The sequence below is a fragment of the Tursiops truncatus genome, chromosome 11 (genome assembly GCF_011762595.2).
Source record: "Tursiops truncatus isolate mTurTru1 chromosome 11, mTurTru1.mat.Y, whole genome shotgun sequence".
NCBI classification, from domain to species: Eukaryota; Metazoa; Chordata; class Mammalia; order Artiodactyla; family Delphinidae; genus Tursiops; species Tursiops truncatus.
In genome coordinates, this window is record NC_047044.1 from 99309740 (window position 1) to 99325830 (window position 16091).

At 58.5% G+C, this 16091-nt stretch overlaps 2 protein-coding genes across 21 annotated transcripts in view; one reads left to right on the forward strand and one right to left on the reverse strand.

The window, feature by feature from the left end:
• The window catches only part of DDX11 (DEAD/H-box helicase 11), a 32011-nt gene extending 31033 nt beyond the window's left edge, over positions 1–978 (forward strand). For all 14 annotated transcript variants that reach the window (XM_073789157.1, XM_073789151.1, XM_073789153.1 and 11 more), the window contains one exon: positions 67–978. In XM_073789157.1, the coding sequence (XP_073645258.1) occupies positions 67–96 (30 nt within the window). In that variant the 3' untranslated portion in view covers positions 97–978. The remainder of the gene's footprint in view (positions 1–66) is intronic.
• WASHC1 (WASH complex subunit 1) lies at positions 975–16091 on the reverse strand. Of its 7 annotated transcripts, none has more exons than XM_033867212.2 (12): positions 14449–14566; positions 14144–14238; positions 12901–13054; positions 4573–4684; positions 4240–4386; positions 3953–4089; positions 3570–3705; positions 3214–3415; positions 2967–3119; positions 2218–2370; positions 1481–1549; positions 975–1344 (listed from the first exon to the last, which is right to left on the reverse strand). In XM_033867212.2, the coding sequence occupies exons 1-12, from the start codon at positions 14532–14534 to the stop codon at positions 1205–1207; spliced, it is 1584 nt and encodes a 527-aa protein (XP_033723103.2). In that variant the 5' UTR covers positions 14535–14566; the 3' UTR covers positions 975–1204. The 7 variants fall into 7 exon arrangements, with proteins under 7 accessions (XP_033723103.2, XP_073645266.1, XP_033723104.1 ...); XM_073789165.1 differs by having other exon boundaries at positions 2967–3122; positions 14449–14549; XM_033867213.1 differs by having other exon boundaries at positions 2967–3122; positions 14463–14530.

Below are 16091 nucleotides of genomic sequence, written 5' to 3' on the forward strand. Positions count from 1 at the left end.
ACCTCCCACCCCCCAGCCCCACCCCGCCCCTAGCCGGTGTCTCCCTGTCTTTCCCTCTCTCCGCAGTTTCATAGAGAGAAGTCTGGGTCTTCCTGACAGATGGCTGCACCACTGCCTGGTCACCAGGCCCTCCTTTCACCCCGCCCACTAGAAATGTTGTCTTGGGCCTGGTCTGCAGCGATCCTGCCTAAGAAGTTGTGAAGCCCAGGTGGCGAGCGCGGTAGCCCCCTTTTGGAATCAGTGGGCTGCCAGGACCTAGGAATAGGTGGAGAAGCCAACAGGAAAAAATGAGGCTGACCCTGAAGGAACAGTGCCCCGCCATTCCCAGGGCAGGTGCCCTCCCTGGAATTGAGCCTGTCTTCCACTCGGCACGGCCCGGAGTCCAGCTCCCTGACCTGATTCCCGGCCAGCCTTTGTGAGCGACTGTGGAGGGCACAGCACCTCCGCCCTTGCTTGCTTCTCAGTGTCCACATTCTTAGAGGTGAGGTGGGGCAGGCCCGCCCTCCCTCTCCTTTCTCACTAAAAGTAGCTGTTCTAGGCCTTTCACCCTCTCTCAGGGCTTCTGCTCACCCTAACCACCTTCTTGCTCTGAGTTGCTAAGAACTGCTCCCCACTCCTGCCCGCTGGTCTTCCTGCAGGCCCGCTCCTGGCCCTGCAGCAGGATCAGCTTCCCGGCTCGGCTCTAGGTCCTCCCAGGCAGGGGCCCCTCCCTCCCCCACCACCAGCACCAGCACCAGCACTGGAGCCCACGCGGAGACTCCTCTTCGCCTGACATCAGCAATTATGCTGAGGGCCATCAGGCTCTCAGCGAGGCTATTTTTAGCGACCCCGTGTCTGTCACTGAGACATATCTTCCTGCGTGGAAATGTCCCTCCCCCCGCTGCCCCCGCTACCTGAGACCCGGCCTGGAGGGACATCACCTGCGTCTTGTGCAGCTGTGGTCTCTTAATTAAGAGGGCGCTGTTGGGTTATGCTCGGTTCTGGCGTCGTACTTCTTTATTGACTCACGTACTGTTTGGCCGCAAAGTGTCTCTAGGGAAAAGGCACGCGCGCCGGCCGAGGGGGTGGGTGAGGCACAGGCAGAGCGCAGCCCCTGAAGCAGCTCCAGGCAACAGAGCTGGCCGGTCCTCCGTGACCCCCTTCCCTCCCGGGAGCCTGTCCGTGATGAAGTCGGGGGCTTGGGGAAGGCGGAGCGAGCGAGCCCCTAGGATTCCCAGTCATCCTCGTCCTCCTCTCCCTGGGCTGGCTGCAGGGGAGGCAGGGGCGGGATGGAGTCCGACATTCGGGCAAAGGCCCCTCCTGGCCCCTCGCTGGCCCCCGGCCCGGGTCCTTTCCCGGAGATACCTGGGAGGGCAAAGGTGGAAGGTGAGGGGGGCTGGTTTGGGGCACCAGTCCACCCGGGCTCTAGAGACTTGAAACAGTGAGAAAAAAGGATGTGGACGACCTCAGCCAGGGAGGCAGCCGGCGTCCTGCTTCCTACCTTTGCGCCTCATGGCCAGCTTGTTGAAGAGATCCGACATCAGGTCTCCACCTTGGCTGGTGGCTCTCACTGCAACAGGAAAGCCATGGGGAGAAGATGAAGGGGCCAGGGGTGGACCAGATCCAGCCTGCCTAACACCCTGAGGGCTCCATCAGTGTCCTCTGTGCTCTCAACGCACCAGGCCCCTCTGCGGCCACGAGGCCGCCACGGCTCACACCTGGCCCCTCCGCGGCCATGTGTCACCACAGCTCTTGGAGCTCTGGTCAGTGCTCATAAGAACACAGGTAACCTCTGAGTAACAACAGTCACAGCTACCCTGTGAGACAAGGGCACAGACGAGCAGCCTCGCTGGACAGATGAGGAATCTGGTCCAGAGAAATTAGGCAATTTGCTTGGGGTCACAGTGCAAAGCTCAGAAGCAGAGCTGGGACTCAAAACTCAGGACTGGACTCCCAGGGCATTGCTGCTTTAGGCCCAGGTGTGGTATTTATGTCAGCCATGGGGATTCACAGCTGACGTAATCCAGAGTCTCAGAGGCCTAGAGAAGCAGGACTTAGCCAGGTCTCCGTCCCTAAAAACATCCAGGTCCCTGCCCGTTTCCCGGACAACTGGCAGAGTCTAAGAAGGCTCTTGCAGTTTGAGTGGCCGAAGCTCTGTCCCCTGCGGGCGTAGAGAGGACAGCTCCACTGCAGGCTCCAGGAGCAGGAAGGAGCCCTCGCGCGCGGGTCTGCCCGCACCTTGCTTCTGCTCCTTCTGCTTCTTCTTCTCCAGCTTGCGCTCCTTGACGCTGCGCAGCTTGGCCTTGCCGATGCCCCCGGCCTGGCGGATGGACTCCAGCAGAGTGGCCCGGCCACCGGAGGGGTCAACCACTTCCTTGGGCGCTCCCTGGACTGGGGTGGGAAGGGTGCAAGGAAGAGAGGCTGCTCAGGCAGGGCCTGGCCGTGCGGCCCAGAGGCGGCCCTGGGCAGTATCTGAGGAAGGGCTCTTCCTCGGCGAGGAGACTCGGGGCCTGGACGCTGCCTGCATCTGCCCAGGCTCGGCCGGTCCCTCTCCAGCCCCACCTGCTTTAGGTGCCACACTGCACAGGTGGACCCTGGGAATCACCAGTGTGTTGAGTGTCTGAACTTAACACAGGAGCCAACGGGATTTCTGTGCCACTTCTGGGTGCTGGAGATGGACTGGGAGATACAGGAGTAAAACCGAAACCCTACAACTTAAGGGCCACGTGGATACTTTGTTGCTGTAGTTTTCCATGTCTATTAGTTGCCCCCTTTTCACGGCTCCCCCTGTCCAGGCTCCAGAGACATGGTTTGAAACTGCTGTTATGAACCCAGTAGAACAAGATTTTGTAATTAGAACTACTCTGAAAATCTAGCATTTATGACCACTTAACTAAGCTACAGAAAATCCTTCAGGGATCCAGAAATGAGGGGCACCCTCAGAGAAAGCACCCCTCCCTGCCCCGCGTGCCCTATGCCGCTGCTACCTGAAGGAGATGCGCCACCGCTGTCATCCTCCCTGGCTGGCTGTCCCAGCGGGGCCACGGTCTGGGCTGGGGGCGGAGGTGGGAGAGCGCTGACCAGCAGGGCCGGAGCTGGTGGCGGCGGCGGTGGCGGCGGGGGTACTGCCAGCACCCCATCTTCTAGGTGGGAAAAGTGTGAGAAGGTGCCTGCGCAAGAAAGTGGCCAAGCAGGGGTGCTCCCGCCCAAGTCCGTTCCCAACTCTCGGCTCACCAGGCTTGAAAGGCTCAGCCACCTCCGTGTGGAAGGCAGGCAGCTCTGGAATGGTGCCAGGGGCTGACGGGGCAATGCCGGGGCCTAGATCTGCACTGTACATGAGGTCGTCAGCCACGCCCGGCAGGTCGGGCAGGTAGGACGGCACATCGATCTCAGGCACTTGGCCCAGGTCGGGCACGTAGAAGTAGTTCTCTGGGACCTGTGGGACCGGGGGATGTGGCGGGCCTCCGGCAGCCAGCGGCCTCGCCCATCCCCGCCACAGCCGGCCGGGGTGAGGGGCTCAGCAGACCCCTGGCCAAGACCACACGGCAGGACCACGTCCCCTTCCCCACCCAAGCATCATCCCTCCCCACCTGCTGCTCCAGCTGTTCTCTCTTGCTGATGGACAATGGGGCATCGAACAGCTTCTCCTCCGTCTCCGCGCCCAGCATCACATGGGTCTTTGTTACGGCACCAGCCAGGGGGTCCAGGAAGACATACTTTTTGTACCTACAGAGGAGGGGTGGAGGTCAGGAGCTCAGGCGATCTGACATCTGTTCTAGGCCCGTGGTCTGGACCACCTTTCCAACTCATCGGGGCCACCATTAGTTTGTACCACGGCCTCCCAGGCCTTACCAGGCAAAACCAACTGGTCAGGAGCCTCCTGGCTCCCGCGTTGCAGACTTCTGCGGCACCCAAGTCTGGTGCCCCTGGCCCCCCACTAAGCCAGGCCAACCCCCCCCGCCCCCCCCCTTACAGGTTCTCCGTGGTGTTGAAGAGCAGCAAGGAGCTGACAGAGCTGATGTTGCTGGGGAGACCCCCCAGCCCCTCCTCGGCTTCATCTTCAGGCTCTGGCTTGGTGCTCACACACACGGGGAAGTATTTCAGCTTCTCCTGCGGTGGGGTGACGGGAAATGACCGAGGGATGGTGGGTTTCAGCACCAGGCCAGAATGACCTCCCCCACTGCAGTCAGAGTCCTCAGGGGACAGAATCCTGGGGTGGGCCTCAGTTCCTCCCCAGTGCCCAGGTCACCCCCGTCAGACCTGCAGGGCCTGTTCATCCAGGGGACGGTGCTTGCTCTGGACCCTGTGGCGGGCACGTCTCTGCAGGCCAGGGTCCTGGGCCCCCGTGAAGATGGAGCTGTACTCCTGCAGGCGCTCCGGGGCAGGGTACTTGGCACTGGAGAACACCTGTGTACATGGGGAGTCTGAGCACTTCCTCAGGGGGCCTGAGAAGCTCCAGACAGCCTGGGCAGGAGGAAAGCTTGCCGTGTGGCTGAAGCAGGGAGCTGGCAGCCTCAGAGGCATGGGGAGAGGGGAGGGAAGGGGATTTCTGGGACTGCCGACCAGCCAGAGGGACAGGGCCACACACGCTACCTTGATGGCTTTCTTGCTGCCCTTGATCTTCTCAATCTTGGCCTGGGCCAAGGAGACCCTCTCCCCAATGGCCTGCAGCTGGCTCCGGCTGAGCTCTACTCGCTGGGAGATCCTGCCACCGGAAAAAAAAGTCACAGGGGCTGAAGGCTGCTCCCCAAGCCCCTGCAGCCTCCTGTACCCCTTCTGCTTTTAACGGCAAACCTGCGAAGCCAGGGGCTCGGGTAAGGGCTCTTGCCTAAATTTTTGTTTGTGTTTGCGTGTGTTTGTTTTGGCAGTGCTCCAAAACAAGGCATGCGGGATCTTAGTTCCCCGACCAGGGATCGAACCCGCATCCCCTGCAGTGGGAGCGTGGAGTCCTAACCACTGGACCGCCACGGAGGTCCTCGGGTAAGGGCTCTTAAAACACAGCAATACCTGCTGTCAGGCCCGATCTTAGAACTGCCCAGGTGACCTCTACCAGGACCATCCAACCTGAAGTGTCTAGGAACAGACTGTATTAAGTTCCTTGGAGCTCTGGGTAGGGATGGGCAATCACCTTGGCCCCAAGTTGGCACCTGTACGTGCCACCTGAAGGGACGTGATTCCTGCCTGCCGGGGTTCTCAGCCTCAGGCCCAGGTGAGCAGAGGCAGAATCGTCATGACTTACGTGGAGGAAACCAGAGCTCAGCAGGGCTGTGTGACAGGCAAGAGGGCCTGAATTCAAGTCCTGGAGCTGTCCACAAGGAACTGCCTGGCACATAAGAGGCAGCTTTTGGTAAATCCAAGTCCCCACCGTGGTTCTCATGGTTGTGGTCGGGCTGCCTAGGGGCTGCCACTGCCCCCTCCCCGGATTACGGCGCCCTGCTACACTCCCTGAACATGCCACACACCGCCTTGTCACGTGGCCTCTGCCGTCTCCTCCGATACCCACACGGCTGGTCCCTCACTTCACTGAGCCCCTCGCTGAGGCCTCCCCGACCATGGAACCTAAAGCTGCACCTGTCACTTTCCAACCCCCAGCCAGTTCTTCCATTACACAGAGCCACCTGTCACCACACATCTCCTGTGCACTCCTAGGCTAAGGGCTTTGTTCCCCGCTGTGTTCCCAGAGCCTGGAACAGCGCCTGGCACCTGCAGGGGTCCCTCTGCAGTTACTGAATGGCTAACACCACGTGCCCCAAAGGTAAACGCACACGAGCCTCGCTTGCGTTACTCAGCAACACGAGGTACCTCTCACTGCACGGGGACTCCGGCTCCCCTGCCAGGGCGGCCTGCGCCTGAGCGCTCCCCTACCTCCAGGGACACCTGCCCGCGGCCACCGTGTTCCACATCCACAGCGGTGGTCACATCTCCACGTTCACCGGGCAGGAGTGAGCACACAGCGAGGCACGAGAGACGAGGCAGAGTTGCAAGCTCAGCTCCCGGGGAACGGCCAGAGGACACAGTGAGTGGATGGCCGAGGAGTGCCGCGGTCCCCGGGGTCAGAGACCACGCGGCCAGGGAACTCTAGGATTCCTTTAATGGGTTGAAGTGAACAGTCAAGACTCTGGCCCAACCTTCTTAAACCACCCTCACCAACTTTAGAATGTTTTAGCCCCCAGAGAACACACCTGATCGGCCAGCTTCACAACCCAGGGGTCTCCACCCCTGATGAAATCTCCTTGGTTACTCCTGGCCCCTCGTGTGCAAGGGCTCGGGGATGCAGGGGCTGGCCTACGAGCAGGGACCCAAACCAGCTTAGTTTTCCTTGACAGGCTGGTCTGAGTGGGGCAGCAAGGCAGACAGAACAAGAGGCACGGTTTCCTTCCGGGAGAGACGCAGAACCAGCACCCTGTCCGAGCCCCAGCTTTCCGGCAGGGAGATCGGTCTCCCTGCTTGCACACAGGCCAGTTCCTGTGGCTCCAAGCTCAGCCCTACGCTGCCCGGGGCTGAAGCAACCTCACAGTTATGTAACCGCTCCACTCAAAGGTGCCACGGAGGGTGGGAGTGACGTCGGAACTGGAGCCAGACACAGCCGGCTCTGTCTGGGTCTTCCATCTGATTTCTCCAAGTTACAAACATCAAGCTTAACAATGGATCCTGGCAAATTTCCGGAATGGGTTATTAAATAGAGGGTCGTAAGCAATTTGAAATGGAAGAGGCAGGTCCCCGGGGCCAGCACTGTTCTAAATTCATAGCATTTCTTTTCTGACAAGGTTATTAGACTGGCGTATCAGGGGAAAACCTTAACACACAGTGCAGCTTGAGTCAGCAAGGATTCTGACGGCTTCTCACAAAATCCCGTGGACAAGATGGAGCTATGCGGGCCGGAGGAGAGCACATTTAGGAAAAATCAGAGCCAGAGAACAACAGCGCCCCAAAGGCACGGCTGAAGAATGGACTGATCTCAGCCTTGCACGAAGGTCTCTGGCAGGGCGCCGCACACTCATGCGACACTTGATTAGTAAGCTGGGGGCATCAAATGGGGAGGCCCCAAAACGGTCTGCACGATGGAATCCAGACTCACAGGATCTTGAAAGGCCAGGAGGCCAGAAAAGATGAAACTGATAAGGAATGAATGTGAAGCTCAGCATTCAGGTTTAAAAGGTCAAGGGTACAAACACAGAGGATGGAGGTCTAGCAGGAGGTTTCGGTTACCTATGAGCTAAAAGCACGTTAAGCAGCTTGGAAAGGAAGTGAGATCTCAGAGCACACAGCTCCTGAGATCTTTCCCACCTTCTTTCAAAAAATAGGGAACGTCCACTCTCGAGGCACTACAGAGAAAACAGAGCTCATCTACACCAGGCGCCCACCTCGTCCACAGCCGTGTCCCCTTCAAACTGGTTCCACATGTTAAGAGGACTCTGAAGTCCCTTCTAGACCACAGGGTCTGTCTGATTCACAGCTGCATCTCTAGCACCTGGGACAACGCCTGACATGTAACATACTGGCTGAATGCAAAATGACAAGCTAACGAACAACCAGAGGAGGGTGATGAGGAGGGTGATGAGGCGGGTGATGGTGGGAAGCTCACATCACACAAGATAACTGAAGGATGTTCTGGCTGAAGATGAGATGACTTCGAGAATATGAAAATCCCCTTCAGATATCAGAAAGATCACAAGTGCTGTCAGGCGGAAAAGCGATTAGACTTTCTGTCACCCCAGAGAGTGAGCTGCATTACAGCCGGTGGGAGGAGTTACATGGAAACAGACCTCTCAGTTCTGCATAAGGAGAACTTTCCTGTAAACAGCTGCATGGCTTTGCAAAGCAATCAGATTCCAGCTGGATGCCCACCTGTCAGTGATGCTCCAGGGAAGATTCCTGTGTGGGACAGGGGGAATGGAAGATGGGATTTCCAGGGTTCTTTTCTTATCCAAGAGCCTAGGATGGCTAAGTAACGCCTTGCTTGTTGACAAAGTCCCCAGGCAGCCCAATCTCAGGCCAAGGGTGAGAAGGAGGTTTCAATTTGTGTGTCATCTCTACCGACTGGCAGCGACAACAGCCTGGAAGGCAGTGTTAGGATGGCCTGCTGGGCCACATGGGGCCTGGGACCAAGAGCCAGGACTGATTAGCAACACCCACCAGGAGTGAGCGGGGCTGGTGGCAAGAGGGCGACTTGTTTGCCGCTCCTTATCTAGAGCCCCTGGCTTGGTGGCTGGCTTCAGGCAGGTCAGCTTCCAGGCTCATCACTGGAGCCACGTCCCTATAGCATGTCACCAGGACACCAGCAGGGAAGGAACTGGCTCAGTCAGTCTGCTGAGAGCCTGGGACAGAGATGCATCAGATAACACATATCTGCTCTCAAGGAGATAAACAACTACAATGTCCCAAAGACCTGGGGACAGCAGCAGTGTGGCCTTCAGCCAGTCACTTAACTGATCTATGTCTCACCTTCCTCAGCTGAAAAACAGGAATTGTAACTTCTACATCGTGGAATTGCTGTAAAGGTCAAAGTGAGAGACTGGATGTCTCATGAGCTGTACAAGCCGACATGTCCCAAGAACTTGGTCAACATTTACCTTTACCACCCACAGACTAGGAGCGGTGAGGGGCTCCAGGCAGTGCTGAGCAGACACGGAGAAAAAAGTTCCAGATGAGGAAAAGCACTCTGCAAGGGAGCACCACAGAGAGTGGAGCACAGAGGGCTTTTCTGGCTGGGGCCTGGGGTGTGAAGTGGTCAAGGTCAATGACACACCTAGGGGGCCAGGACAGTGCCTGGGCTCCGTGTCCCCACCACCTCCAAAGCTGACCCCCATGGCCGTATGGGAGGGTTTCCTAGGAAGCCGCAGGCCCGTGGCCCCTGCAGGGCTGCCACACCCTCCAATCATCACACCAGTCAGCTGCTGTGACAGGGCCACTCCCCTGGCCCTAACTGCTGCTTCTTCTCCCCTTGCCAGCCCTACCCCGCGCACCCCCCAGCCGGTCCCCTGAACAGCTCTTGCTTTCCCCTTTATCTTCTCCACTCACTGGGGTAATTAAGAATGATCTGCTAATTACGCAGGCAGCTGATTGAGGCCTCCTAACCTTGGAAGGCACCAGGTGCGGATCAGCAGGGAGAAGGGGGGGCGGGGGGGAGCGGGGAGATGGGAGGAAGGGCCCAAGGAGAGGAAGCAGGAAGTGAGGAGGAAGAGTGGGGAGGTGAAAAGGGAGGAAGGGGGGAAGAGGGGAGAAAGGAGGAGGAAAGGAAGAGGAGAGGAAGGGAAGGAGCCTTGCAAAGGCCAAGTGGCCGGGCTGGGGCCGCCGGGGAGGGCAAGCCCACACACAGGCCTAGTCTGCCCTGCCCCCACTGCTGCCCCTCTGCCCTCATGGAAGTCATGTGCAGCAGGGGACATCTCTGGGCGGGTACCCTGTGGATGGCTTCTCCCAGGTGATGATGGGCAGGTGAGGGCAGGTCTGCTAGGCAGGAGGACAAGCCAGGGAGGGGCTGCAAGGAGCGGGAGGAAGGAGCTGGCTGGGGACACCGACCTTCCACACGCTCACCTGCCTGGGGGCCCAGGCTCCGGGTGGGGCTGAGGGGCTGGGCCTGCGCCTGAGCTGGGGGGAGAGGCGGGGAGCGGAGACATAAAGCATTTCTTCTCCACCCGCCGCCTCTCCTTTGCGAGAGGAGCACGTTCAAGGGGAGAGGTTCCAAGCTGGGGTCACATCTCTCAGCAAAAGCAAAGGAGAGGAGCACGTTCAAGGGGAGAGGTTCCAAGCTGGGGTCACATCTCTCAGCAAAAGCCCGCGAGAACAGAGGAGCCCCTGCTGCAGAATGGGGGGCGGGGCTTGGCACTCCCCACTCCCTGTCGTTCCCGACCCCTCCCTCCCCTTCATCCTGTTCCCAATCTGTCATCTGGTCCTGTTGTTATTCCATTTGCAGTGTCTCCTATCCGCCTCCCTACCTGCAGCCCCCCCCACCCCTGGCACCCCGACCGCAGCCTCTCCCTGCCCACAGCGCAGCTCCCCTGGGACGGCTGCCTGATGAACCTTCCCCAAACGCTTCTGTCCCATCACTCCTGGCTCAAGAACCTATCCGGGCTCCCAAAACCCTGGGCTCAAGCTCAAAGCCCCATCCAGCTGGGCGAAGCCCCACGGCCCTGACTCACATGTCCCAGCTCTCCCCTCAGCCACATCCTCTTGCCCGCTCCTTCCACCAGGGACCGTCCCCAGCATCGTAGGGACGTAAAGCAGTGGGAGGAGGGCTCCCAAGGGCACAGACACACGGAGGGCTAACTTTCAGCCCCGTCCTGAGCGAAGGAGTGGACCTTTGAGACAGGCGGCACTCAGGTACTCAGGGCCCCGTGGCCTGGGGCGCACCGCCGTCCAGTCAGGCCTCAAGGCTTTGGCACTCATTTCCGGGCCCCAGCGGAGGGCCCTCAGGCGGCGTTCCCCACCCGGCCTCGCCAGAACCCGTCCGCGTGGCCCCATTCGCACCCCTCCTTCAGGAGGCCTTCCCTGACCTGGGGGAGCAGGCGCTGGTTTTCCTCTCTAGCATCTGCTCCCTCCTCGTTCCGTAACAGCCTGCTTCCTATGGGGGCGCCATCGCTCCCACAGGCTCGGTCCTGCACTTTGGGTGGGGCTAAACCCAGGGCCTGGGGGTAAGGCATGTGACCGAGTTCTGAGCCAGCTGCTGTGTCACCCTCCCCGCCAGCGCAGCCCCAGCCACTGGCTCTGGGATGGCCATGAGAACCAGGCCAGGCCAGTGGGAGGGCGGGACTTCCGAAGGAACTGCTGCAGAGGAAGACATTCTTTCCTGCTGGACCTGAGCCTGAGTATGAACCCTGGGCCCACTGGTTACCTTGCAAGAGCGAGGCCTGTCTGGGAATGGGGCCAACCCAGAAGTAGCGAGCAGGGATGGGATGAGAGCAAAACCAGGCCCTGATGACAGCATTTAGCCCTGCAGCTCCAAAGCCTGCTCTATGCACGGGTTACTTCTGCTTATTGGTCTGGGGAGTCTGACTGATAAATGTGCTGCCAGTTCTTGTCTCTCTCTCCTCTAGGCCCCTAGGAGCTCACACAGTTCATGCTACGCGGCTCAGAATCAGCTCAGATGGCTGTTTTCCCATCCTAGACGACGACGTCCCTGAGGACGGGAACCCCATGCCACACACCATTAGTATCCCTCTGACCTGAATGCTGGGCACGTGGTGGGGGGTCAATGGGGGGACCTGGAACCCAGCGGTGAGGGAAGCATGGATGCAGGTGCCAGGCTCCTGGGAGCATCCTACCATCCCTAGGCCATGCCGAGCCTATGTTCAACCAACTCGCCACTCCCTCCCCATGAGATGGCCTTCCTGCCCTCTGCTCACCCCATCCAGGGGCAGAGGAACGTGAAAATGTCCACTGGTGCCAAACACCAGGAAGGGAAAGGAAAGTATGCTGAAAATCCAATGCTCCCCTTGCAGAAAGGCAAGCGCGCAGTCACAGTCTTGGTGAGGAAACACAAGTATTTCTGAGGGATCGTTTCTAGCATCCGTTTCAATCATGAGGTATGGGGTGGCCATCATCTGGGACCAATGGCTCTTAAAGGCCTGTGTCCTCTGGCTTACGTGTTCCTTGGGCATATTTAGCACAAAAATTAGCACAGAAGGGGCACCTAACACTTCCTATAACTACTGATAGCAGGTTAACGGAGGGCCAGAATAGGCAGCAAATGAGCAGAGATGATGTCACCAGATAAGAGGAAGGAACATGTCCTGAATGCTTACTATATGCCGGCACTTCAAGTCCTTCCTCCTCAACTCATTTCATCTTAACAATCCTCCGAGGAAGGTACCATTATTACTGCCAGGTTATAGACGGGAACACTGAGACTTAGCGAGGTTAAGTAACTTGCCCGAGGTTACAGAGCAAGCAAATGGGGAGGCCAGACTGGAGCCCAGGAAGTCTGCTCCAGAGTCAACCCCCTTAACTACTTCGGGGCAGCGCCCTCGGGTACATTTACATCCGGGATAGCCGTGAGGCAGGCAGGTGCATTGGTGGGCAGCCCAGAGGCAAAAGAGTCAGGTGGATCTAATGTTTGGACTGTGTCCAGCTACAGACAATGACTCCATTGTCTGTCCCCATTGGGGAAGGCTTCTGGGAAGAGGTGGAATTCCAGTTGGTGGGGGAGGAGACTGCATGCTGCAGCGTCGCGGTTCCTGGTCTGGGGTACAAGCAGGGGACGGTGTAGGAGACCTGACCAGCAGAGGGACCTGAGTCAGGCAGTCAAATACTCCAGCCTTCAGGGGGCACGGTGTGGGCACCCAGGAAGGAGAAGCTCTATGCCCCTCTCAGCTTGCTCATGGCCAGAGAAAGATAGGACCCGTACAGGACAAAGGGTTGAATGAGTGAATACACTCAGGTCAGTGGTGGCACACAGTTAACGTGATGCAAATATTAGTTGTTACAAAAATATTAAAAATAGGTTTTGCCACAATTTTAATTAACTAACATGCAATTAATCAATTAGAGTCTGTCTCTGCTGCTGGAGTATATCCTCTGGCTGGGCAGAGATGCTGCCTTAGTCGTTGCTGTAACTAAAGAGAGCAGCACAGAGCCCTGCACACAAGAAGTGCTGGGCGAATATTCGCTGACTGCGGGAATAAGCGAAGGAACAGGGCCCCCCAGTGGGGGGAAGAGCGTGAGCTGGGAGAGCTGTACCACCACTGGGTGGATGCACAAGGAACCCAGGGGCTAAGAGGGACAGGAGGTAGTGAGCTCTTATGATAAAATTCGAAGCTGGGCACCCAGCTTGGCCCCTTGGGCACAAGAAAGCCAGCTGGGTCCCCCTCAGGACCAAGAATCACCAAAAGGGGTGCTCTGAGAGGGTGCATTCTGGGATTGGAGAGATGACTGCCCAGGGCGGGGAGCAGCCCCCAATCAGGTGAGGGTGGCAGCAGCACCCACCTGCTGAAGATGTCTCCGGAGACCTTCTGTAGGTGCTGCAGGGCATCCGCCACCTGCTGGATGGCCTCCTCTCGCCGCAGGTCTGGCTGTATGAGGGGCACCGCGTAGGTCTGATCGGCCAACGGACTCTGGGTCCCCGTGGGGGTCATGGTGCCTGGGGGTGGGAACTGAGCATCAGGACTACCCGCACACCCACCTGCCACGGGGCGAGGTGACGGGTGCACAGCCCCCCGCCCAGCAGTCTGCACAGGGTGGCGCGGGGGGACACAGCACTGGGTGGGAGGCTGGGCGCTCACAGGAGCTGGTGTTCTGCTGAAGCTTGTTGGGTGAATGAGGGAGGGAAGTTGCTAAGGGCCAGAGACTGACATGAAGCATTCAGAGGAGGTGCAACGCTGACTGGCTGCCGGGAGGCACTTGGAACCCAGCTAGGCACCCCTTCCCCACCTCATCTCACTTCAACCTCCAAAGCCTGGATGAACAAGAAAGAAACCCTGGCTGCAGAGAGAAAAAGAGGGAAGGGTTTGGGGGGGAAGTTGCCTGTGTCAACTCCCAAACGGAACCCAGGTCTGGGAAGCACAGACAACGTGGACTCGAGCGTCCTGCTCCCGAGACAGGACAGGCAGTGGCTGCAGACTCCAGGGCTAAGGATGTCCGGGCTCTGCTCTCCCAGGCCAGAGCTAAGGGGGGCCAGGAGGAAGGCGGGGCACATGAGGGCAGGGGACAGGGGGGCAGTCAGCCTATTTATACTGGGTTTAATTAACTCTGCTCCCTGCTGCCACCAAAGCAGCAATCACACTGCAGACGGCACTGATTTGATTGGCGAGAGGTACCGGGCAGAATATCAAGGCACCAAGCCCCTATAAACAGGCCTACTCGCAGCCCCTCGGCAGAAGAGTGAGGAAGACACTAAGCAGGCCTGGCACTGTGCCCCAGACCTGCTCTTCTAGGCACCACGCTGGGGTCCCTGGTTGCAACAGAGGTGTGGGTGGGGCTGGGTAAGTGTGGCATGGAGGGTTTAGGAGGCTTCATTTGAGTTTCAAGTGCTGTGTGACCTGGGGTAAATTGTTTGCCTTCTCTGAATCTGTTTCTTTCCATTTCTCATCCTACAGACTGAGAATGGCACTGCCCTTCTCAATGGGCAGTGGTTATTCTCAATGTTTCACGCCGATCTCCTCAGCAAGCTGGAGCTTATCCTCTGTTGGCCTCCCCTGCCCTTCCTTCCACCCAACTTGTTCTCGCCTACCCTTCCTAGGCCAGCACTTCTCCTGGTCCGAGATGACCATTCTGCTCTCCAAGTTTTTCTCCAGCAGTGAGCTCCTCAGCTTCCTAGACCTGAACCTGCAGAGAATCCTCATCAGGGCCCAGGAGTAACTCACCTCCCCGCTTCTCTCCCCGCCCATCAAATGACCAAAGCGGAGCCAGCTGATCCCAAACCACCTGAGGAACCTGACCCTCTGGGAACTCGCTGCCTTTCAAAAACCCCACCCCCATCCCTCTTTGCATTTACACTGATGCACATCTGCCTGGAGTCCTAACTTAGCTCTGTACCTCAGTTTTCCCACCTGTAAGACAGAGAGGGAGTAAAAGGCAGAAAGAAGGTACTTTCTGGGCTCATCTTGTGACGTATTCCTCATGGTCAGTCACCACACCCTGCGTGTGTGTCCATGCACGACGGGGTAGAACAGGCACAAAGCTCCTAAGCGAGGAAGGAGCAGGTCTGTTCAGGGATTAAGAAACGCTACAGCTTCGTTTAGCACTTTACTCATTCTGTCTGCTGACAGGTGCTCATCGACTATCAGGTGCTGGCCATGATCACAACAAAGATGAAGAGGACGCTATACTAGCTGTGAAGACAGCCTGGAAAGCAATTAAACAGCAGGTGATAAGTGCTCTAATCCAGCCATGAATCCAGTGCTAGGGGACACTGAGGAAGGAGTGAGTGACAAACCCCTTCTGGGGTCAGGGGAGTCAGGAATAGCTCTTAGCAGAAGCTGTACCTCCCTGCCAGACCCAGGGAGGCAGGGCAGGGCGAGCACCCCAGGCAGAAGGGACAATTGAACAAAGGTGTGTAGGGGAAGGGCAAGTGGTTTGGGCAATGAGGATGAAACCATCCGTGGCTAAGTAGCAAAAAAAAAAAAAGAGGCCAGACTGAAAAACACTGAATACCACGGCAAGGAGTGTGGCCTCGAGCCTGCAGGCCCGGAATGAAAACCTCAGACCTGTCGTCCAATACAGGAGCCACTAGCTACATGCGCTATTGAGCACTTGAAATGCAGTCTACGTGTAAACTATACACCAAATTTCAAACTTCCTAGTAAAAAAGGAATGTAAAGTATCTCATTAAAATTTTAAATATTGATTACATGTTGAAATGACCGTATTTTAAATACAGTGGGCTAAATAAAACACATCACTAAGTTAACTTCGCCGTTTCCTTTTAAAGTCACGTATGTGGCTCGCATAATATTTCTATGGGACGGCGCTACCTTAGAGAATCTGGTAAAAACTGTGGATTCCCCCAGAAAAGTGAACATAGAGCAAACCCGCTCTCACAATGCTGTTGATAAATTTCGAAGTGCTCGGGAATCCTCCCGCGACCCACGCCCGACACCCAGCTCGGAGGCAGGCAACGGGGACCCAAGCAGGGTTAAAGCGGTGTGGGGTCATCCAGGGGCCGGGAGGGGTGGCCACAAACGGAGGGTCTGAGCATCCACTGCAGCTCGTTCCGAGAGCCGGGCCCTCCCAGCGAACCGACAGGGGCGGGGGGCGCCGACCCTCCTACTGAGGCCCAGGCCGGCCCCGCGGGCCCGCCAGCCAGCCGGCGGCCGAGGCGGAAGTCACCGGGCCCGGGCCTGCCGCCTCGGCTCCCGGCCCGGCGGCGTCCCCCGGAGCCGCTCCCGCCTCCTTCCGTCCCCTCCGCGACCGGCCCCACCCCCGCCCCGCGCGTCCCGGCCAGGCCCGCGCCCTCACCTGCGTGACGCCCGCCGCTTCCGCTCCGCCGGCCGGGCCCCGCCGCCGCCCGCTCCGCCTCCCCGGCGCTCCCGGCCCCGAGCTCTGGCCCCGCCTCCAGCCGCCAGTTCCGCTCGCTCGGCGCCGCGGCTCAGGGGCCCTAGCCGCTCGCGCCTCGATCCCTCAGGCCTCAGCTCGCCCCCAGCCCCTCAGCGGCTTTTCGCCCCGCCACCGGGCACGAC